The 24,657-nt window shown below is 30.6% G+C and overlaps 1 protein-coding gene across 1 annotated transcript in view; it reads left to right on the top strand.

Annotated features, from left to right (window-relative positions):
- Positions 1-24,657, top strand: part of CngA (Cyclic nucleotide-gated ion channel subunit A) — a 609,564-nt gene that overhangs the window by 517,804 nt on the left and 67,103 nt on the right. Inside the window, exon 9 of the mRNA XM_067052970.1 lies at positions 4,857-5,104. Coding sequence (XP_066909071.1) covers positions 4,857-5,104 — 248 coding nt within the window. The remainder of the gene's footprint in view (positions 1-4,856; positions 5,105-24,657) is intronic.

Genomic DNA, 24,657 nt, shown 5'->3' with positions numbered 1-24,657 from the left:
GTCGCATTTATGTATTTAAAAAAAAAAAACTCGCTCCATATTTAAAATCTTTAAGATTACTCTTTAATAATTATTGCAAAGATATTCTTTTAGCGTTGGCTTAGTTCCAGGTCACTTCATTTTTCAGGCTAATCTAAGAATATTATGTAATAGTTTAAGCTTGAGATCCGTTACGTTGTGGAAAAGATTTAGTTTTTATAACAAAACCTCCCAACGCAATGAAAGATTTCGTTATCAACAATGTAACGTAATGCAATGAAACGTAAAATCGTTATCAACTATTTACGGATGTTTTGGAAGCGAAATAATTTAATTCTGTCAGAACAAAGAGCTTACACACCCAGGTGTGTGCTTAACACACTATTGACTGCTCAAAGGCATTTGACGACATTTGTCAACGGCTCATTTATCTTGAATGCCTGGTACAATTGTAGACATTGCCGAATTAATTTTTAAATTTTCATTAACGCCTATTGAATAGATTCGATACTTAGAACTCCATCTTGACAAGAGACTTACATGGAACCCACATACAAGACTGAAACGAAAAGAAACTGCTCGTCGATTTCGATTGATACACCTTCTTGACAAACCCTCTAAACTTCCCATGGACTACCAAATATTATTATTTGGACCTATGGAATTGAGCTAATTAAATGGAATGAATTGGGTGAAGGTATAAATAAATACGCAAACCTCACTCGTAATATGAATGACACCTCAAATGTCTTCCCAAACATTTACAACATTATGTAGATCACTTGAAATTATCTGATAACTGAATATAACTTTGTTTTGATATCAAAACTTTCTAACGCAATCGATGATCATATCCTCTAAACTTTTTTCCATGTGGGTTACTCGTATTGAATAATTTTTTTTTAAATTCAGATGGAGGGAATGTATTGATTGGACCTCTTTCATTTTATTAACGAAGCGTATAGAGAGCGGAAGAGGTGAGTTGGAATAAAAACAATATAGGGCAATTTATTTTGAATATGAACCCTGTTGGTAAGCGGCTAGTTAGGGAGCGATTCAGGGCCAATTACGAACAATACTGCCCCTGTCCTGGATCAGGGGAAAATTACCCTTCAATTGGATTCCGAATTGCCCTTCCAACTTACGATTGGTCTTCCCTTGTACTAGTTAAATTTACTTTTCACCACCATACCCCCCCCCCTTCAGTTGTTAGTATCATAGGGTGTGAGAAATGTGGAAATAATGACTATATTAGTTTTGTCATTATATTTGATAGCTACTATCGATTTGTAAATCTTTTTTTTTTTTTTTTGTTTTATAGTTGATTTCTTTACAAATCATATTTTAAAATAGCAGATTTTTATTTTCTATTGATGTTTTATTTTTTTCGAGTCATATCAAATCTTCATTTTACGCTACGCAATCCATTAAATCCTTCAATTATAATTGTTAACAATAAAAGTGACCTGACAACCTGCCCCTATTTTATAATTTCACATGTAATGACTGGTGGAACATTAAGTAGGATTTAATTAAAGCAAATCACATAGAATTCTCATTAAATACAAGCAGGGATCCAAATGATAAAACGACTGATATTGCAAATAATTAGAGATACCAATATATTTACTTCTGATTCTATAATTGCACAAACGTGTATTAATGACCACATTCGACCTAATGGATGTTTGTTTATAGGTTGATCATACCTTTACCAATAAGTAAATATAATTTGTTTTGGTCCTAATTCTCTCTCAGGATTTACCATCATTATTATGTTATGCAAGTATGTAAATGTTATATATATACGAGTATAATTTATAAAAAAAAATATTAATCCGCAACAACCCAATTTTTATTTTTATTTCTATCAAACAACTATCATCCAACAATATATTATTCAATATCCTATCTATTATATTTAATGATAATAAAAAATAGTATAATAAATATCTATCCACACCAGATTTATAGAAAAACATAAATGAAGAAATAATATTAATCTTTATTTATATACATATATACATTTATAATAGCATTATTTACATTTACTTTTTCTTTATTATACATGTATACAGACTTTCCTATTTACTTTCCTAGAAAGCGAAATATTTACTGTTTCGTTTAAACGTTTAAATAGCTAAAATGAAGTTAGTTGTCTCATGTTTTCAGTTATAAAAAAAAAAAAAACCAAAAAGAATTTTAATTTAAAATATACATTCATATTTAATATGTTTATGACATCTGAAGTTGTTTAGGTTTGTCCCAATACGAGTTTTGAGCATCAACAAACTGTCGAGCGTCTGAGGAACGCTACTCCGTATGAACCCGCTAATTTTATGATTGGCAAAGATTGTTTTGTAAAGGCCTACTGTTTGTGAATCACTTGTATTAATATAAAAATATTAATTTATTTCATTTTGTTTTTTATTTTCGGATATTATATTTTTCTCATGGTTTTATGTATTTATTTGTTTTCCCAAACGTACAATAAGGTACTAATCGGTAATCGGTATTCTGAGGAATTCCAGGTTTAAAACAAGGTGATTCTTTATCACCTATCTTATTTAATCTGTCACTGGAATGCGTCATTAAAAGTGTGATGAATACTGAAAAGGGTTTAACTTTGGTTGGTAAAATACCGGTGCTCCGATATGCAGATGATTTGGTATTATTGGGTGATGACAAAGAAACTATAGAACTAAATACTACCACGCTAGTAAACTCCAGTAAGGAACTAGGTCTTGAAATAAATACGGATAAAACAAAAGATATGGTTAGCAGTAGAAACGCGAGCGATTTAGGTGATATAGATATTGAAGGAAATACGTTTGAACAGGTAGATACGTTTAAGTATTTAGGTTCTACGGTACTAGAAAAAACGAAATTGATGAGAAAATAAAAGCTAGTTTGAAGGCGGGAAATGCTTGTTATTTTTCAATTTCGAAACTGCTTAACTCGCGCCTCCTATCGAAAAACTTAAAAATTAAAATTTACAAAACCATTATCCTTCCCTCTGTTCTTTATGGACGTATCTTACACTAAGGGATGAACAGCGTCTTAGGGTTTTCGAAAATAAAGTATTACGCAAAATATTCGGACCGAAAAAGGATGAATTAACAGGAGAATTTAGAAGATTACACAACGCTGAATTAAGAGTCCTACACCCAGTAAATATAATTCATGTAATAGCATTGAGGCGTATAAGATGTAAGGTTGTAGGCTTAGCCACGATCGGATCCCTAAAATGGTAATAAAAACTGAACCAACGAGTAAACGTCCGAGGGGTAGACCGAAACTTAGATGGGAGGATCGTGTTAAAACAGATTTAATGGAATTGAATTTGAAGGGGCATCACTGGAAGGATGTATGCAGAGAGCTTTTAGTAGTATGGGCATCGAACCTTCGGGTTCGTTAAGTCTTTATTATTATTATTATTATTATTATTTGTTTTCCCATTCTTAACGGTTTTTAATATATTTATATTTAAATTATGGAGTTCATAAGTTATATTTTTGGCTTAATTTTCTTAAATATATTCAGATGCAATATGTATACGGATAGAATAATCGTACTCTTTAGTAGCAGACTACTGCAGTTGTACTAATTGTTAAGGATTACTACATGCAATGTTTGATGGAATATTATCACACCTCAGCAAGATTTCCAGTCATAGTAATTTATACCTAGGAAGTTTTGGACTGCATTGTGCTCACGTATGATTTTTGGAGTTCTTATTACTTATTTCAACGTTGTGACCTCCAATTTTGTACTAGCAGAAAAAAATAGTTGTTTTTTTTCCCATGGCACGAATCCCACGCATTTTTTTACCTATAATTTTGATTATTTTCATTCACTTTTTTTTAATTAATAAGGAAATCATAAAGAGATTCATTATAAAAATATTTGTCATACACTACAAATATCAATGTCGTTGACAATATAAATGTGCCAATTTTTTGAACTTTCAACCGAGATCCCTTTATGGTTCTTATTCAGCTGAAACTCACTAACCTAATAGCGGTTGCTGTTAAACAATGTCCTGAACAAAAAAACAAAAGATTCTAGAGTAAATATTGTAAAGAATTTACTCTTGCTTTATAAGTTTGTATTGGAAGACGATAGTTGACCGTATGAAATAGATTGTAGGAAGGTGATCCGGGTGGCAGTTATGACAAAACAAATAGATAATCAAAAAATAATTTTTTTTCTGTACCTTTCTTAAACGTCACATGGACAGTTTTTCTAAAGCTACAAAGTTATTGTAGTTAATTTAAAAAAATCTTAAATTAAAAATTAAGATAGGTAAAAATAAGACACGATTTGAACAGCATTTTCCAAGTGGAGGGACGTACGTTTCCTTTGAAACGAGGTCAATAAAGGTATCAAAACACTGGAAGGAATATATTGTTGACCAAAGTTTCGCCCCAATTTGCAGGACTTCCTCAGGAAACGTTAAAAATAAATAGTTTTCTTCTACTATTTCAGTTGTCATCTTTGTTTCAGTCTGACAGCTCTGATGAAGCCCTACAAAATGGGGCGAAACATTGTTAAATAATAAATATTTTTCTTCTACGATTTTGATGCCTTTATTGACTCGGACTATCTTCCTACACTTCATATGTTTATGTCCCTGAAAAATACATGTTTTTCATTGGAATTGCAGAAAATTCGTAAACATATTTAGTTTTAGTTTTTTCTTTATCATTTCAGAAACATTAGAAGACAAAAGTTAAGATTCCTAACCAGCACCTATAAAAATATAAATGCGAACATTTTCAGAGCTTTTGCAAAACGTTTTCTTGAGATTCTTTTCGGTTCGGCTAATTATAATTATAAATAACATTATAAACAATATGTTTTCTTTCACTTTTCAGGTGAAACACCTCAGCCGGAGAACGATGTAGAATATTTGTTCGTGGTAGCTGATTTCCTGGCCGGAGTCCTGATATTTGCCACAATCGTCGGTAACATCGGCAGTATGATCTCGAATATGAACGTGGCCAGGGTCGAATTCCAGAACAAAATGGATGGTGTGAAGCAGTACATGGCCTTCAGGAGGGTTTCCAGGGAACTTGAAGCCAGAGTCATCCGATGGTTCGCCTATACCTGGGCTAATAAACAGGTGAGCTATATTCAGAAAGTTTTTATTTATTTATTTTTTGCAATTAAGATTTAAAGCTGATCCGCTGGTTTTCAACCGTTTTATTACTAATTTTCGGCTATTTCATGTAGTTTAATGAACAAGTCATCTATCATATTAATATAAGTACATAAAAGCTTATTACTTTCAACAAAATCTAGTAAAACATTCAAACAACCGCATATGAAAAGGACGTGACAGTTTGGGATGTAAGTCCTAGAGCGCCCGGTTCGGAACGTTGGGGGTTCGATTCCCACCTGCGGCAGTTAATGTATTTTTCAGCGGTCTCGAGATATAAATTTTGATGCTCCCATCTTGGCTAGTACGCGGCGGGCACTCTGGTACCCGCCAGTGGTTGGCAAAAAGTACCAATAGACCCAATTTCCGGACTATTTTCTCCAATACCAACTACGGATGAATAATATTTAGACTGGCCTTTCCTGGACTGGACATAAAAGGATTCATTTACTCTCAGTTTATATATATACGCGACTTTTTTTTATCTAAAAGAGGAAATAACAATTATATTAAATTTATTGATCGTTTTTAAAATAATCCAGGAAAATTATTACAAATAAGAAACTCATTGCTATGATTGAGAGTATGATATTTCATGTAGAATGGGTTAGGAATGCTAAAACTTGACGTAAATAGAAAAATTAAATTAGCATCAGATTTAACTATTCTCATTTATAAAACAATATTATGTATATTACTAATATAAAATTGAGTCTGGAGATCATATTTTTACTAATTTTAATTTTTATTAATTAGAAAAAACCCTACATTATCAATTGATAAAAGTAAATCTTTTTTTTTTTTTTTTGTTTTATAGTTCAAAATAATACAACAGGTAAATATGTAGTATGTTTCATATACACTTGAAAATCTTGGGAAGGAACCACCCATTGGTGGTACTTCAAACATTAATTTAAACTAGAAGGTCCCGTGGCCATCTTCTTTTCAGACGCCTCGGAGGATTATCAGGGAATGTTAAGGATGAAAGATTAAGAATTAATGGGTTAGGATGGTTAAGGAGTTTGGAATAAAAAGACGCATATCTGTTTTGGGTCAAATCTGCAACGAATGGGATGTTAAGGTCTTTATGAATGAGTTTATTTGTGACGTAATAAGGAGCATCAACGATTTTACGTAAAAGTAAATCTCATTGTTATAATAACCATGTAAGATCCGCCGGGCCCATTTCGTAATAAATAAATATTAAAATAATGTGTGGAATAATAATTTATCTTTAAAATTAATATAGTGGGCAGTATTAAAAGTAAAATTCAACATTTATTAACATATTGGATTTTAATATTTAAGAAGAACCGGCGTTTTATTTAAATATTATTGTTAATAAAATAGTCTTATTATGTATAAATAGTCTATAGGCTAGTTTTGGCACCTAATCCACAACCAAGACACGGTTAGCTTATAACATCCGATAGTTTTGCGATAAATTTATATGCCCTTAACTTGGTTAATGTATAGTTTATATTAGTATTCACAGATAACAATATATTATAAAGAAAATCAATAATTTTGAATTTTGTTAGTGGAGTATATTCGTCATTATAAAATATTAAGCTGTTTTAAGGTACACATCGATTGATATATTGTTTTATAAAATTAGTTTTAAATATACGTTTTATTTCCATTTCAGTTTAAGATCGACAAATCTAAATAACTCTTCAAAATATAAAATGATTATATAAATCATTGTCAATTGTTGCAAATCAATATTCTGCTTGAAGTTAAAATTTCGTAGTCAGAGGCGAAAAACTCTTCACATTTGACTTGGAAGTGCCGGTCTTTCAATTATCTGTCGTAGACCGATAAATACCAGTCAAACAGTGCACTTCAGAGCTGTAAGATGGTGGACCAAGATGATAAAAATTTTCATTTTGGATAATTTTCCTTTGACTTGACGATGGACAGGAGTTCTGTATTGCAGATCACCCAAAGCAGTGTACTTGCATTCTAAAACTCCATCTACTCATTCGACTTGTTCGAAGCAAAGCTAATTTTTATTAACCATACCATCTAGAACCATCTTGAAATGCTAAACTCTGATCAATTTCTCAAAGATAAAAAGAGTTATTTTTGATTGCTGAGGGTTGTTATTTCCCGAATCGAACCAGCTGAACCAAAGAGCTACCTCGTTATCACGCACCTATTTTTTCCTTCAGTTGCACAAAATTTTTAGCTGATTCTCTTGCACTATGTATTTTTAATGTAGAGCATCAAGTGGTTAAGGGAGATAATTTTTACTTCGACATTTTCAGTACAATTTATAAAATAAGATGAAATTCAGAAACTGTTCTTCTACGTGAATAAATAATAGATTACTCAAAGTAAACAACGTTTCATTGTTTAGATCAGAGTTGAATAAGGATTAAAATGGAGACTTTTATAACGACCTAGTAGAAGCGGAACGGCCAGAGCATAAGGAAGGGAGACGTTGACGAAGAGGAAGTGCTAAGTAGATGGTTTATCAATCCTGAAATGGTTACCGATTTCTCAACCCTCTTTTCCAATTTTCCCCCTCGATTTAGCCCTCCCTAACATTTATTATCAAGGACCAGGTTATCGAAATTATAGCGACATCTTCTTATATTGTTTTCTGTAAGCTGATAATTGTTTTTTACTGTAATTACCAAAAACAACTTTTGGATGTTAATAACATATTGGATCAATAACAGCAATACTCTCTATTGTAATTGTTCTTAAATGGATATTGTAAATTATTATTAAATGGATTATATTTTTTAACTTGTATTCACCTTACAACTGACAAAACTCACTACCAGACTTAATACCCAAAAAATTAGAAATAATATAAATTTACAAAAATATAGGATCGCTTACATAAATAACAAATTTATAACTTTTTATTATTATCATAATTATTATTTTTCTATACACGTTTTCACTTAAAGAAAATGGAAAAAGTATACTTCACAAATATTAGAAGCGACATAATACGAAGATCTCACTTTTAGACATACAATAAATAAAATAAAATGTTCTATAAATAATAATGTAGTATTGGGGGAAGTGGTAAAAAGAAAACAATGTATCTTTAACAATATATAATATTAAAGTGGAATTAACAATAAAATATAAAATAATACATAAATATGTTATTGGAAGTTGATAATTATAATTGTGTTTGGATATAAGTTTTAAAATAAGATACAAAACTCGATTAGAAACCGCTCAAAAAATGGAAAGTGATCAAATAAATAACTATTTAAAGATATTCATCACATAAACCATTTTTAAAATAGAAAAAACGCTGAATAATAACAATAATGAAAAAATTATGGATATTATAAAACTTGATTGTAATGAAGATAAATTTTGGTCATACGATGTTTTTTATGTTTATTTTTTATACTGGGTAAGTTTAGGTGAAGAAACTCTTCAGAATGAACGATCTTTCCTCTGTTTACACAGTCATTTTATCCATATTCAAATACTTTGTTATAAATTAATTGTATCATAATCTAGAATACTTAGATATTTTATTTTAAATATCATACTGGTCTCTTACCCCAATACATTTTGGCTAATTTTCAAAATAATTAAGAAATCTAACCATTTAAATTTTATAGCATGTTATAATTATCTTTACAATAAACAATTAAAGATAGGACAGAACAAAATGTCGGAAGGAATATTTTATAATTGTAAAATAAAATAAAAAAATGAAATTTTAGAAATCAGTGATAATAAGTATAACAGCAATAATAAGTATAATAGCGATAATAAATATTCCAGAAATTAAAAACAGAAAATATCATAAATCACTTTCGAATTATAAAACTAATTAATATATTGAAAATCGTGATCATAAACTCCTTGATGGGGGAAAATCAAATTAAATTAAAAGATAATTTAATAAACTTAATTTTTTATTCGTCAAAAAAAAAAGCTTTACTTTATAGAATTGGAAATATTAACTTCCTCAATTGCAAAATGAAATAATATTTTTTCCCTATATAATAGAGCCATTCAGTAACTTCAAAGTTCGGTGTTATACCAACTTGCTGATGGTAACAAGATTTAAAATTTGATATAGAATGAATAAAATAAAAATTTCAATCAATAATAATGTTGTAGTTTTCAAATATAAGATTCTATAGCGATTGATTAGACGAAGAACTAGTAAAAGCGATGTATAAAATATTATTACTGAATTAAATATAGTTGAACAAATCTGAACAAATCTGAACTTGACTCAGAATTGTTGGAAATGTTTTTTACACCACATTTCCTTCAACATTTTAACAATAAAGTATAAAAAGAAGAATTATTTTCCGTCATGGAACGAAAGTTTTGAATTTTAAAAAAATCAGAAATTAATTTACTACAATTTGTAAGAAAAAAAGATATTTTGCGTAAATATATATATATATATACATAAAACTTATTTTATGAGAAACTTAAATAATATATAAAGTAGGAAACAATAGAACAAGTAACATTTTAAAAGCAATACATATTGCGAAAAATATTAAACAAGAAGTAAATTATAAAACAAGTATTATAATAAACCTTAAACGTGTCTATTTCGATTTAATAGCAGTTTATAACTATTTTTAGAATAAACACTTGAAGAGGGAAGAACAGAGCAAAACGTTGAAAGGAATATTAATGTAAAATTAATAAAAATTAAATGTTAGAAATCAAAATATAATAAATAACTAAGAAAAGAAAAGAAAACATAAAATACCAGAAATTGCTTTCGAATAAGAAATCTATTTAATGTATTGAATAAACTCCTAATTTATAAAGGGAAATGAAATTACATTAAAAATAAATACATTTTTTATTCGTAAAAAAAAACCTTTAATTTATATAATTGAAAATATTAACTTTCGATAGAAACTTCCTCAATTTCAAAAGGAAACAATTTTTCCCCCTAGGAATCGAGCCAGTAACTTTGGACAAAGTTCGGTGCTATACCAAGTTACGGAGGGCAAAAAGATTTAAAATTTAATGTACAATGTATGAAACAAAAATTGCAATCAATAATATTGTAGTATCTCTTCTTTAATCTGAATTTTTGTTTTTTTTTTCCTTGTGGTACTCCAATTCATCACCTCTCCGCTTCTCCGCTTCATAGGGAAAAATTAAGGAAGATAAAAAGTCTTTGTGGGTGCCAAAGAGGTAAGAAGGGGGAGAGTATGGATCGAGGAAGAATGAAACGTCTGAAAGAATGAAGGAGTGGAAAGAAAGAAATCATAAAAATAGAACATAAATACCATTAATTGCTTTCGAATAATAAAACTACTTTATAAATTGAAAATATTCATCTCTAACACCTAATTGTCAGGGGGAAATAAAATTTAATTAAAAAATGAACTTTTGAATGAATTTTTTCTTTGTTAAAAATAATGAAAAAAACTTTATTTTTGAAAACTGGAAATATTAACTTTTGATACAAAAATTCCTCAATTGCAAAGGAACTTTTTTTCTCAGGAAATCAAGTCATTCAGTAACTTTAAACAAAGTTTAGTCTTATCGCAAGTTGCTGAGGGTAACAAGATTGTCACGCAGTAATAAGAACAGACTTGTGAATTTTAAGCAGCAATAAGTTAGTCGCACTAATGAGTTGCAGGCCCCTCCTGATGAGGTTCCCATGTAAACAGGTCACCTCGCCCTTGTCGATTTGATCAGCATTCCCAGGGCGCTCGGTGTTTTCCATCTAATGTTATCTAGCCTAGATAGTATCTTATATTCTTCCCTTTAACCTGGAAAACTTTAATCGAAATATTAAATAATAAAAATTAGTTAAATATTTTGTGATATTTCTTATCTTACTTGTTATGATATCTTCACCTTTTCGATGAAATCTGAGTCATTATTTCCAAAAAACGTAAAAATGTATTTGAGAATAAATTATTTGGTTGAATTTTCAAAAGATAAACAAAAACTGAATAACTTATCTGCTTCGTTCTGAATATAATTATTTGATATAAAATTATTATGAAATTTAAGCAAAAAAAAAAAAGATAGGAGACGGTCAAACTTCACTATAATAAAAATTACATAATTCAGTTAATACAATCCAGTAAATAAGAAGTATCTTCAGTATCTTATGAATCTTTTTTTTTTTCAAATTTCTTAGAGACGTTATCAGCTAATAAGTAAGTATACATTTTCTATAGTAGCCCAAAAAGTTCTGTTTAATAAAGATATATTAAAAAAAAAAGTTTTTATTATTATGAAACATGTGCACTAAACGGAATAACATAACTTTATAACAATTTTTTAGTGCATTATTAAGTTATAAACAGTAACAGAAGGGAACACGCTGGCACAGTGGTAAGGCATCATGCTACCTTACTCCAAGGACCCGAGTTCGAATCTGGGTGGGCAGAAACTTTGCTACACTGTAACCGTGAGTCAACCCTGTGGGTTCTGAAGCCCTCCTGGGGTCCGCCCAGCCTCATAATTTGGTTCCCTTAATTGTGGCCAAATCACCTCCTTGCACAACCCTTGGTCAGGTAACATTACTTCCTTCCAAAGTACTGCACCCTCTGACTATCTTCTCCAATCAGTTATGTACGGTCAACTCTCTACTCCTCATTATTTTATTCCGTGTACGATTTTCGTAATTATCATACATCAATCATATATATTTTTTTTCTTTCTATAAACAATAGGTAAGTATTATTCTTTAAAATAAATTAAATTTAAATATTTTGTTCAGATTATAAATGACGCAAAATCAATTTTAAAACAGGACGGTCTTAAAAGTATATATCTAAATGGCTTCTATACTTTTAAAAATTATTGTGAATTGAATTCAATTAAAGTCCGTATTTTCGCTATGTTTCTGTTTCATTCGTTTTTCGTTTTAGCAAATTTCTAAATTAAATCATATTCTCCAGAGTCTTGATACCTGTTGTTGAAGTTTTTAAGAAATCTCTGAATCGTGCTGAATCAATATTGAGGAATGTGAAATATTGGATCCCTATACTGAAGATGCCATTGTGCTTACAATAATTTCCAATACAGCGACCTTCCTTCGCCTTTTCAGATAAATCTTTTTCCTACGGTTCCGTGAATTTATATAAACCATATTAGAAAAAAATAATGATGAAATTACTCGAGTAAGTTTCTGTTCTCATTTGGGCATTTCATTATTTTTTTTCATTTACTCTTGATATCTCCTAATCAGTTTTAAAATAAAAACATTTAAATAGTTGGACTGCTGATATATATATATATATTTGTAAAATTTTCTGGGAATAAGTTAATTGGCGGTTCTGCAGAAAAAGAGTGGTAGCTACGTTGCACAAACATTTTGTAAATTAAAAAAAAATGCATTTTTGAACTAACTCTTGTTTTAAACAAATATATTCATGTCTTGCCCTAATGGAGGAAGAATCTTCAAACATTGAAGCTATCATTTTATTGCACCAATCGCTGAAAAAATAATATATATACATATCAAATTTTAAAAACATGACATACATAGATATAGCTAAGTGCTTAGAATAAAAAATATTCATTAGAAGTTAAACTTCCTACCATTAGATGAAAATTCTATTATTTCAGAATTAGAAAATAAATTTATTTTGTTGAAAATCTATTTTTTTCATTAATTTCCATTAATTCGTCCTCCACCATAGCTGAAGAAAAAAGTATGATACAAAAAAGTAATTTACTCTGTGCATTGTCTAAATGCTGCATCGATAGTAATGCTTGATCTGGTTGTACACTGAAGTCAGTATTCAATTTTAACTTGAATTCTTCATCCAAAGATCTTAGATAGATGAACCTATTTATTTATTTAATGAGATGGATGAATTCGTGTCTAAATGCTCTTTCTGTCGCTGGTATTTCTTCCCAAATCATTTGTTACCCAATGGAAATAAATCAGACCAGTTTTAGCGAAGATGGGCGCCAATTTTCCCTTTATCTCATATACTATACATTTGTAAAATTATGGACCGATCTCCTTCACGGACTCAGTGATCACTCTTCTCAAAAACGGCAAGTCAATGAAGCTAAAATTTCAAATGTATAACACAACTTATTGTATCTACTATATTCTAGGATAATACCATAGTTTATAAATTAAAGCGAACTGGGAGAAATGAAATATTCATGAGTGAAGCCTCTGATAAGAGCTAGTAATGAATAAAAAAAATAAAAAATTATTCGAAACATTTTTTTTTTTTTTAGTTTTTCTAAAACAAAAAACAAAGTTTTTGTTTATTAAGTTCTAGTATTAATTTTTTTAAACCACTTTGCGACCGAGTTTTTCTTGACCTAGTCTTATTGTAAATATAAAATGTAAAATAATTAATAATTTCAGCAACAGGCATTGTCGTGTTTTGAGTTATAGTGATCAACATTCAGCAGTAGCTTTTATATCCGTTGTTTTATATGTTAGTTTATAAAAACAATCCGTTTGCATGGGCCAATGACCATAAAAACTGGCCAAAAAGTTTGCAAATTAAACTTGGATCCGAAGTACGCTGCTTATATTTCTCCGAATTATCTGATCTACTAAATTTATAATTATTTGTCAGATTTAGATAATTTTTTTTTTTTTGTATTTTAGGGAATTTCATTATGTTCTAAAGGAAATGTTATGATGTTCCTGGAGATGTATAGTTTTAGAGCCGTTCGAATTATTTTTGTTTTTATATTTGAAATAGTTTTTACAAGAACAACATTGGTTAGTACTTTTTTTAAAAAATGATTTTCCGATTCAGGATCTATCATCTTGTCTTCGCTACATTTATCCCTCGAGGAGAATTTGAGCTCAGGAATGAATTGGTACATAATTACGACATCTTTTTATAATTATTCCTGAATCTAAGACCCTACATGTGTTCTGTTGGTAATTTATTTATTTATTTTTTTATGTAGGTAGTTATACTTAATAGTTTCTGAAAAATATTTATAAATAATAAAGGTATTTTAACATTCTGTGTTTTAATAAACGATTTTTTTTTTTAGAGTAATCTTTATTCCAAATCTACAGTATAAGGAGTTGCGATTAATAATTTAAACATAAGTAGTACATTATTTATAGTGAAGGAGAAGCTTCGCACTCATTATCTGATCCTTTTTTAATAGGGCGCTAAATGTCAATTTTCATAGTTTGTTCATATTGGCGTTTTAAGTTGGTTTTTATTATTTTATTTATTCCACTGATAAGAAAAAAAGTTAATTTTAAAGAATATGAAAAGATTTTGCTTTGCCTATTTTTTTGTTTCAAGGCTTGAGAGTTGTGGAGAAGTGGAATGAGGTATATGCGTCTTAGTTCGCTATTTGACTTAAGTATATTGTCATAGAAAAATTTTGCGTTAAAAAGGCATAATATTTTTCATTTTATTTTTTAATTACATAGGAGAACCATCTTTATGGTGATCCCCGATGGGTCAGTCTGGGGATTTTGATCTTTATGAAAATTATTTTACGCGCAATTTATACATCTTTATATACAAAAAAAATTGTTGTGCTCGATTTTTTAAATTAGTTGTTTAATGAACATTATGGAACGTTTATGAGTCCATTGAAAGTCGTAGATTTTATGAGTAGACTCTCCACGACAGCAGAGGAAGAAGTAAGCACTATTTATGTACTTAATTAAGTAGGTAGCGGTAATGAAGAGGCTAACTCCCGTGGATTACACTAACAAATATCGTATTTCCTTGTATCTTAGGTATAAATTAAAATTTCCCAGAACGGCTCTTTACTCTATTGAGATTACTCCTCCTGGACTGCTCATTAAGGGTTCGGCGAAGCGATATCCGAAAGCTCTCTCTCACCCCTATCCCAGGTCTGTTATCTCCTGTAGTTTTTTCGGTATTCACAGCTGAAACCGTTGGAGCCAAACATGACAGAGCTACTATAGCGGAATACGCCGACGATATAGCAATATACAATTGTACAATGAGTGCAGAGACAGCTCTACAGCGGGCGAAGAAGGATTATACCAAAATCACTAAGAAACTGAAAGTACTGAATATTACAGTTAATCCCAAGAAGTCCGGCTGTATTATTTTCTTCTTCCAGAAGAACAAGCGCTCTAGTGTAGTCTACCTTGGTGGCACCCTTAGCAGAAACTTGACATTAGCTTGCCACTACTACAAGAAAATGAAGTTCGTTAGGACCAAGTCTGAGAGGCTTAATCACCTGCTAACATTTCCAAACGCATTTCTTTCCGCCTCAAATTTATTTTTTATAAAATTATTTAATTTAATTTCAACAAGTGATCAATTTTTTTCCTTACGGCAAATCTTGCAGGAAAAATTGGAATACAACGGGGTAGTTCATCAGCTTTATATAGATTTCCAAAAGGCTTACGATTCTATTGACCGCCAGAAGTTGAAGAATATTCTGATTGAACAGAGAATACCAAAGAAGTTAGTAAATCTCGTACGGATGCGCATGACAGAAACGTATAATAAGGTACGAATCGGTAATCATTATTCTGAGAAATTCCAGGTCCGGTCGGGTTAAAAACAAGGTGATTCTTTATCACTTATCTTATTTAATCTATCAGTGGAATACGTCATTAAAAGTGTGATGAATACCGAAAAGGGTTTAACTTTGAGTGGTAAAATACCGGTGCTTCCATATGCAGATGATTTAGTATTGTTGTTATTGGGTGATGACAAAGAAACTATAGAACTAAATACAACCACGCTAATAAACTCCAGCAAGGAACTAGGTCTTGAAATAAATACGGATAAAAAAATATATATGGTTAGCAGTAGAAACCCGAGCAATTTCGGTGACATAGATATAGGAGGAAATACGTTTGAACAGGTAGATTTTTTGAAGTTTAAGTATTTAGGTTCTACGGTAGCTAGAAAAAACGAAATTGATGTGGAAATAAAAGCGAGGTTGAAGGCGGGAAATGCTTCGTATTTTTCAATTTCGAAACTGCTTAGCTCGCGCCTCCTGTCGAAAAACTCAAAAATTAGAATTTACAAAACCATTATCCTTCCCACTGTTCTTTATGGATGTGAGGCGTGGATGAACAGCGTCTTAGGGTTTTCGAAAATAAAGTATTACGCAAAATATTTGGACTGAAAAAGGATGAATTAACCTGAGAATTTAGAAGATTTCACAACGCTGGATTAAGGGACATACACCTGATAAATATAATTCAAGTTATAGCATTACGGCGTATAGATGGGTATATAAGGTTGTAGGGCTTAGTAACGAGCAGATCCCTAAAATGGTAAAAAACACTGAACCAACGGGTAAACGTCCGAGGGGTAGACCGAAACGTAGATGGGAGGATTGTGTTAAAACAGATTTAGTGGAATCGGGTTTGGAGGGGCATCACTGGAAGGATGTATGCAGAGAGCGTTTGGTGGTATCGGCATCGAACCTTAGGGTTAGTTAAGCCTTTATTATTTATTTATTTAAAAGTATTTTCAGACTAGCACTTGCTAGCTTTTGCTGCCTTATATATCACGCACAACAGCGGAGACACTCCAACAGTTTCCTATATTCCAAAACGTATTGTAAAGCATACTACTTTTCAAAGAGCGAAAACTCTCTACATCCATACGACACTTGGACTGCCGACAGTGGCGGAATTCATTTCACGGGGGCAGATCAAATTCTTTGATAACCTCCAACACTGTACCAACCCACTTTTCCAGACATTAGCACCAACAGGCAAACACACATAAGCAGTCTTAAACTCGACTAAGGACTAGGAACTTACTGACTACTGACATCACTAACCCCGTTATCAGACATCAGACTCAATCTACTTTTCCAACTTTCAGTCGTTTAATATCCCTCACCTCATCCCCTCTTAAAATGCTTTTCAAGTGCAATAAAAGATATTTCACTACCTTATACACTATTGTCCTACGTTATACACGTATCCTTACACTCTTTGGGAAATAAAAACAATACAAGTACAGTATTCACAGCTAGATAATGTCTAAAAATATTTCTCTAATATATCAGTAAATTTTTTTTTTAATAATAGTAATATAATAATAATCTTTTACTAAGAAAATATGATGTGTTATACAAATCACAAAACTGTCTTTTCCCCTTCCTAACCCAAAGAAAATAAACTTGATATTATTAACAATGAATTCATATTCTAATAAAGCATTCAATTTTCACTTACAAACCTACTTACGTCCCCAAATTGCGTGTTCTAATTTCGTTCCCCAGAAGACAAGAGAAGGTGAAAATTGTGAACAAAATTTTTTTATATTTCTATTGCTATAAAAATTCATATTTTTGGATTTCTCGAGGTAGTAATATCTAATATAAATTTTACATTTTAAATAATACAACATTTTAACAATTGATAACCCAGCCGCCATATAATCGGGAAGGACGGCTAGTCTCGGGAAAATCCCGTTCGAATCTAATTTGTGTATTTTTATCTTCTTCTTCTTTCTATAATATTTGTGTTATTTATTATTGCTAACAAGGAGAATTGTTTATTTAATTATTTTTTTTTTAGAAGAAGATCATTGAAAATTTGGCAATTAAGCTATGTTAGACTATTCCAATGAGGATGAAACCTATCTTGTATTAAAGATCACTTAATTGCTCATTATTCACCGAGTTTAATAAAAGTTTTTAGATTATCGAAAACATGTGAAAATCGATTTTTTAATCCGTCATCGGCCGCTAAGTTTTAAGACGTTTTCTCACATTTCTTATTTAGAAAATTGATATAATTCTTAATTATTTCTTTACTGGAATCTTGAATGTATTTTTTAAAATATAAAATTTTGATTTAGATTAGGTTTATTTAGGCATAACATAAAAAGTAAAAATAAAATTATTTGGATACATGAACAAACTAGCTTTAAAAAATTCAAAAACAAACAATTATAAAATAACTATGAACATAAAATAATATTTTGAGACAGACAAATCTATAAAAGAATCAAAATCCAGGTATATCATATTATAAGAACATAACCCGAATGTGAAGAAATCTTGTGCACAACTGGTGCAAGTGAACACCATATGACGGACAAATAAGTCTTTTATACTGGTGGCAATTCTTTTTTGTTTAGAGTGCCTGGATAATATTTATTCGACGCAGCGATAAAGTGAAAACATGAAAAGAAACATTTTTGTTATAAAGACAACTCGAGCATACACTTATAATATCGAAATACAATTTATAGTGAATGATACGTACCTAATGAAGTTTCTGTCTCTTCAAGCCTACGTTTTCCTAGTTTTACTATTTTTTCCCTCGAGAAAAAAACATTTTTATGTATTAAATACACTTGGCGCACGTGAGAAAAATCCACACCACTTGAATAGACGCCTTAGTCGTGCATGAGATAATGTCTTATGAGAAGGGTATATTGTCAGGGAAAGAAGGCTGGACGTTAGGGTCCTGGAAGGGGCGAGATATAGAAGGAAGAGGCTGTGAACTACAGATTCCAGGAAGATGGTATCCACAGTCTCCCTCTAGGAGCTTCCAGACCTAAAAAACAAACGTGAGAGAAATTTTCACGCAATGAACATTAACGAGTTACATACGCAATTCTGGTCGCATGATTTTAGCGAAAAAGTTGCTGTCACAATCCAGGCTTACACTTGCTTTAAATATGTAATTTCAGTTTTTTACGATTTTTCCTTTTTTATCTATCCTTTTCACATTCACACACCGACCATTTTACGAAACTTGTTTTTCGAGACTTCAAAAAGTGTTTTTCCATCAAAATTTAAAATTTTGCTCAATACTTCCTCTTAATATGCATTCCATATTATAGGTCAGACAAAGAAAAAATGTTAAATACATATGGTCTATAAACACTGATAAATTTACTAAATAGTTAACAATAAAAATGGTTCATTAATGCGACGTTTACAGCAATGTTGTTTTACTGTTTTAAATAAAACAAAACATAAAAAAAAAAAATGATAAAAAGATCAAACAACAAAGTTCATGTAACTGCTAAAGTACAGCTTAAAGATTTTCTTTTAGGTTCTGGTCTGTGTCCTTTTTTCCTCACGATTAGATTGGTTTTTCTTTTGACTTCCCGTTCAAAAGAAAATAACTACTTATTGTAGTACAACAAGAAGCCAGTTTACAGGGCTTTTATTTTCAATAGGGCAATTTTCCACTCAGTAGTGGAAATAGATATTCCATTTGTTTTTTAGGTAAAGATAAATTCAATTTTTTTTCTCTACTACTCAAATAGAATGAAAGTTGGAAAGAGAGAATGCAAAACGATTTTTAAATAAAGGAATAAGGGATCACATAAAGAAATCAGTGTATGTTTGTCGGATTTGACATATGCGAGTTCCCTCCGATACTCCGTGACAGTACATCTAAAAAGTGTGATAACACTAGCCTCTAGTGGGATGAAACAGCTCCCCGCCCCCTAAAAAAAAGCGTCAAAACAACTTTTTTTTTAAATTATGTAAGATAATTATGAAGAGAGAATACCTAACTAAAGAATACCCAAAAAGAAGCTCTATAGGAAATAGGATGACAAACGGAGAAGAGGACATCCCCAGATCAAATCGCTGGATTATATGGAGGAGGATCTAACGTGGCTGGATGTAAGATGAAGTAGGAGAGAAAGAAATCGTAGAGATTGGTTCACTGTGAAGAAGCCTTGGGTTCATGTCGGACCGTAGTAATATAATAATAATGATAATAATTTAACAAAAAAATAATATCTTTTACCCAAAAACAAATAAAGTTTTTAGTTAACTATACCTATTCTTTCGAGTCGTAAAAACAATATTTTCGCTTAGATCGCTCTTTTATAGTAATATTTAGACATTAGTCTTTAGCTTACATAGCCAGAGCTGGTTTCTGCCATATATGGTTTGGAAAGATACCAAGTAAAATACGTAGTTTTCTGGAAACTACAATTATATATTTGGGGGGAGCGGTAGCAGCGTGGTAACACGCCAGTCTACCAACCCACAGGTTGTCAGATCGAATCCCGGGCCCACCCGAGCTTTTTTCAAGCGTAAAATAATGCAAAATTCACTTACAACCCCCCCTCGGCCATTTGTGAGGCCTTTTACCCAATAGGCGGCACTCAAAAAAATAAGCGTGGGAGTGACGAACCCACCCTACGAAAAACCACGTCAAGAGAAGCGAGATGTATTAGGAAATAAATCGCGCGAGGACCTAGACCTCCGTGGTCTGTAGCCCACTTAATAATAATGATGATACCTAGTCAGGGAGCCCATTATTATTATTTTATAATAAATAGATATTTGAAAATGTATAGCTTGTTTTCTGTTAACTGCTCCCTTTTTTGAAGCAACAATTTAAGTGAGGTTACAATCTGTAGTGCCACAACACTCTTTGGTCAGGAAATAGCGGTTTGATGGCTGCGAATAGCTTCCGCTGCTTTCGGAAGTTAAGTATTTCCCTCATCTCCGTCAGTGTTCATCACTTTCCTTCACTTACCTCTATTTTACTAAACCCACGTAATATGTAATACCAGCTTTCGCTTAATCTACTTTTTAGTTGTGAAATTCTGGGTCACTTCCAAAACACTAAATATCGACTTTCATTGGTTTTACATACATACATTCAATATGACCAGGCCTAAAGTGACACATTTCCAAATCGTAAAACTAGATAAAAACATTAGACAAATTATGACGCAATTAATTTTAGTGGAATAATTTTTAAATTATAAAATCTAAAAATTCATTTTTTCTGATATATTTCAACCAGGATATTTTAAATAACATACTTTTACTCCACGAATGGGTAAGTTCTAGTCGGTCTTCAGACTTTTCTAGGCCATGAACCTCGATTCTAGGTCAATTTGTTGCTGTTCCTTAACTGGAACATCCGCAAGACGGGCAGTTCATTCGATCAGTGATATAGTGAAAATCCATCAAACTGAAATACGCAACATACCTATCAACCTGTAATTTATATAACTATAACATATTAATATTAGCTTCATACAGTTTTCCCCTTTTTATTTATATTCTTTTCTGTTTTTCTTTTCATTTTAATTTCTTATAATCGTCATTTCTCTATAACTGCTAAGGTTCTTATGCTTTACGATTAAACATATTACAAAACTTTCAGTATAGCGTTTAAACTCAGGTACTAATTCTAAATTATTAAACATATTGGAAAACTTTCAGTATAGCTTTTAAGCTTAAAATTGAAAAGTAAAAAAGTTTTTTTTTATTTATTTATTTAATGTAATTTACAACTGTATAAATAATAAATACAATAAGTAAATCTGTAGACTGTTTCATTTACACTTGAAAATCTTGGGAAGGAACCACCCGCTGGTGGTACTTCAAACATTGATTTAAATTAGAAGGTCCCGTGGCCATCTTCTTTTCAGACTCCTTGGAGGATTATCAGGGATTGTTAAGGATGAGAGATTAAGAATTGATGGGTTAGAATGTATAAGGAGTTTGGAATGAAAAGATGCATATCTGTTTTGAGCCAAATCTGCAACGAATGGGATGTTAAGGTCTTTGTGGATGAGTTTATTTGTAACGTAATAAGGAGTACCATGGATTTTACGTAGGATATTGGATTGTAAGGATTCGATGCGGGAGGAATTTGATGGTTTGGTAGAGCCCCAGAGCTCAATTCCATATGTTGAAATTGGTCTGATTATCGTAGTGTATAGTATTTTGTAGTGAATGGGAAGTTTAGAGCGTTTTTCAAGAAGGTGTTGTGCAATCGAAATCTACGAGCAGTTTCTTGTCGTTTCAGTCTTGTATGTGGATTCCATGTAAGTCTCTTGTCAAGATGGAGTCCTAAGTATCGAATCTGTTCAACAGGCGTTAGTGGAGTATTTAGATAGGATACTGATGGACAGGAGGGTAGAGGTTTACGACGGAGAGTAAAGGTGATCTGGTGGAAATTGTCAGGATTTATTTTGATTCTCCAGTTTTGACACCATTCTTCAATGGATGTTATGTGTGTGTGTGTTGAAAAAATGCATGTTTGTGATGCATTATTAGGGTCGTTGTTTACTGATAGTATATATGTCATCAGCGTATGTTGTTAGAACTGTGTTAAGGTGGGTTGAGATGTCAGTTGTATAAACCGTGCAAGGAATGGGACCTAAGATACTACCTTGAGGAACACCGGCGAACTGAGAATAGAGAGATGAGTAGGCTAGGTTATGTTTTACTTTAAAGTTTCTATTAGAGAGGTAGGAACGAATTAAAAGATAATATATAGGGGGAAGAAATTGACGAAGTTTATAGAGCAGACCTTGATCAAAAGCTTGTTCAACATTGAGGAAAACTCCTTCCGTACATTCCGCGCTCCAATGTGGTAGATATAGATATCAACCTCTCGATGACACTGTAGTTTGGTAGAATGGGATGTTCTAAATCTAAAATGGAGTAAAAAAGATAAATTAAAAACTTTTAATTTTTTTTTTTAACCGAGACAAATTATATTTATGCATAATGAGAATTTAGATTTCCGTTTATTTTATATATTTTTCTTTATAAAATTTTATTTATAAGTAAATATAAAATTTACTTAGCAATTAAAGCATGTTAATAGCGATTAGCAGAGGATAAAAGTAACAAGGATCAACATAGTCGAGAGGCTTAGAGCAGTACGATTAGTAGGACAATAAGAAGTTTAAATCCTGCTTGAAACCAGACCATTAGCCATTGAGTTAGAGGAGGTATAAACTTCAAATATTTAAAAAATTTAGTTATTATTATGGAAAAGAAAGTAGTAAATATAATTATTAAACATAAATTAAATTCTTTAACAATATAATTATAACAAAATACTGAAATTCCGTTATAGTATAAATGTTTAAGTATGATAATGATTTTTAAGGATGAAAAAATAATTTAAAAAATATATTTTGATTATGATCATTTTATTTATCTTTCGGTTAGTACACATATATAGAGATTTTATTATTATTTATTTTATAATTTTAGTGTAAATGTGATCATTTACCACTATTACTATAGCCAAAGATAGTGGCAGATTAGAATATTTATTAATAAATAAATATTAAAAAACTATATTAAGTTATTCCTTGAGTAGCAATGGATGTCCTGTTCTAGTATTTCTTTTTCTATTCTTATACAACTGATAGATATTTCACCATATTATGCTTTCATACATAAAATTTTTCCCTTATATATATATTGTTAAAATAATCTTTAAGTTTTTAATAGTATTTTTTTAATAATTCATTTATTTTCTTTATAACTCCGGTTAATCCGGAGACCAATTAAGCGGGAGTCGTTATCCGGTATTTAACCATACTTAGAAAAGTGTTATATGTGATCAGATAAATTTAATTAGCTTTATTTATTGAGAACAAATAATGTGGAAGGAATTATAAAACATTACAAAGGTTTCGTATTGCGTTAAATATAATCATATAAACGGTAAATAAAACGAGAACCTTCAAAAATTATTCCCGACTGACAATCTGGTGCTTTCCAATTACCAAAGTCAAGAATTCCCTGAATTATGCGATGTCACAGATTTCTTTTTTCTTCTACGAGTGGGCTGTTTATTTATAATTATTTCCTTAATGAGATATATGAGAGGGTTAGACTGACAGTGTAGTAAGTCAAGTTTGGTTTCTTTTGTCTTTTTTTAAAATTTACTTAAATGATTTATACATGTCATACACTTATAATTTAATTGGAGGTTAATGGTCTCGGTAGTATTAAAAAAAAATGGTACATATATAGAACAAAAAAACTTATTATATAAGTAACCAACGTTTCATCCCATTGTACCACGTAGGGCTAAACATTGTAAAATATGATAAGGCTATAAGAATAAACATAGAAAATTGTATAAAATATGATATATTAAAAATAAACTATATAAAAAATAAGGTAGTAAACTAGAAGAATATAAATAAAAATAAATATAATTTCAACTAATTACAAATACAGTAATGAGTGACAGGTTTCCTATATCATTAATTAAATAACTATTAATTGAAGTGGTAACATGGTAAAAAAAACTATAACTTACAAAAGAGAATAATTTGAGCTCTAGCCAATAATATAAAAAAACTATCCACTTTATATAAAACAAAATTAATTATCGAAATTAAAACATATACATATAATTTACATTACCACCATTTTATAACTCAGTTTTCCTCAAGGAGTACCTAAATTACTGGAGTACCTATATTCTATATAATAAAGGTAATCATAGACGTTGGAATTTAGAGGAGGCGGTTATGGTTTGGTAGCAGTACGGCTACAGTACATTGTATAATCTATTATTGTTTGAATTTCTTATTGGTTAGTATTCTGATCATTTATATTTATATTAGCTTAGTTTAGTACGTTCATTATTTTGTTATATTTAATACTACTTTTTATGTATATTCTTAATCTTGTCATATATTACAATGTTTATCTTGTTCTTGATCTAGAAAGTGATGTGAAACGTTGGTTATTTCCTTGACCACTTTTTTATACAAATAATATCTTATTTTTTTATTAATTTAATAATAATAAATAATTTGTTATTTATACAATAACTTAAAAATATATACTAAATAAACTACATAATATTTACT

This window comes from Halyomorpha halys, unplaced genomic scaffold (genome assembly GCF_000696795.3).
Source record: "Halyomorpha halys isolate HHAL.00 unplaced genomic scaffold, Hhal_1.1 Scaffold23.1, whole genome shotgun sequence".
In the NCBI taxonomy this organism is placed as follows: Eukaryota; Metazoa; Arthropoda; class Insecta; order Hemiptera; family Pentatomidae; genus Halyomorpha; species Halyomorpha halys.
This window is presented reverse-complemented; position numbering and strand designations above follow the sequence as displayed.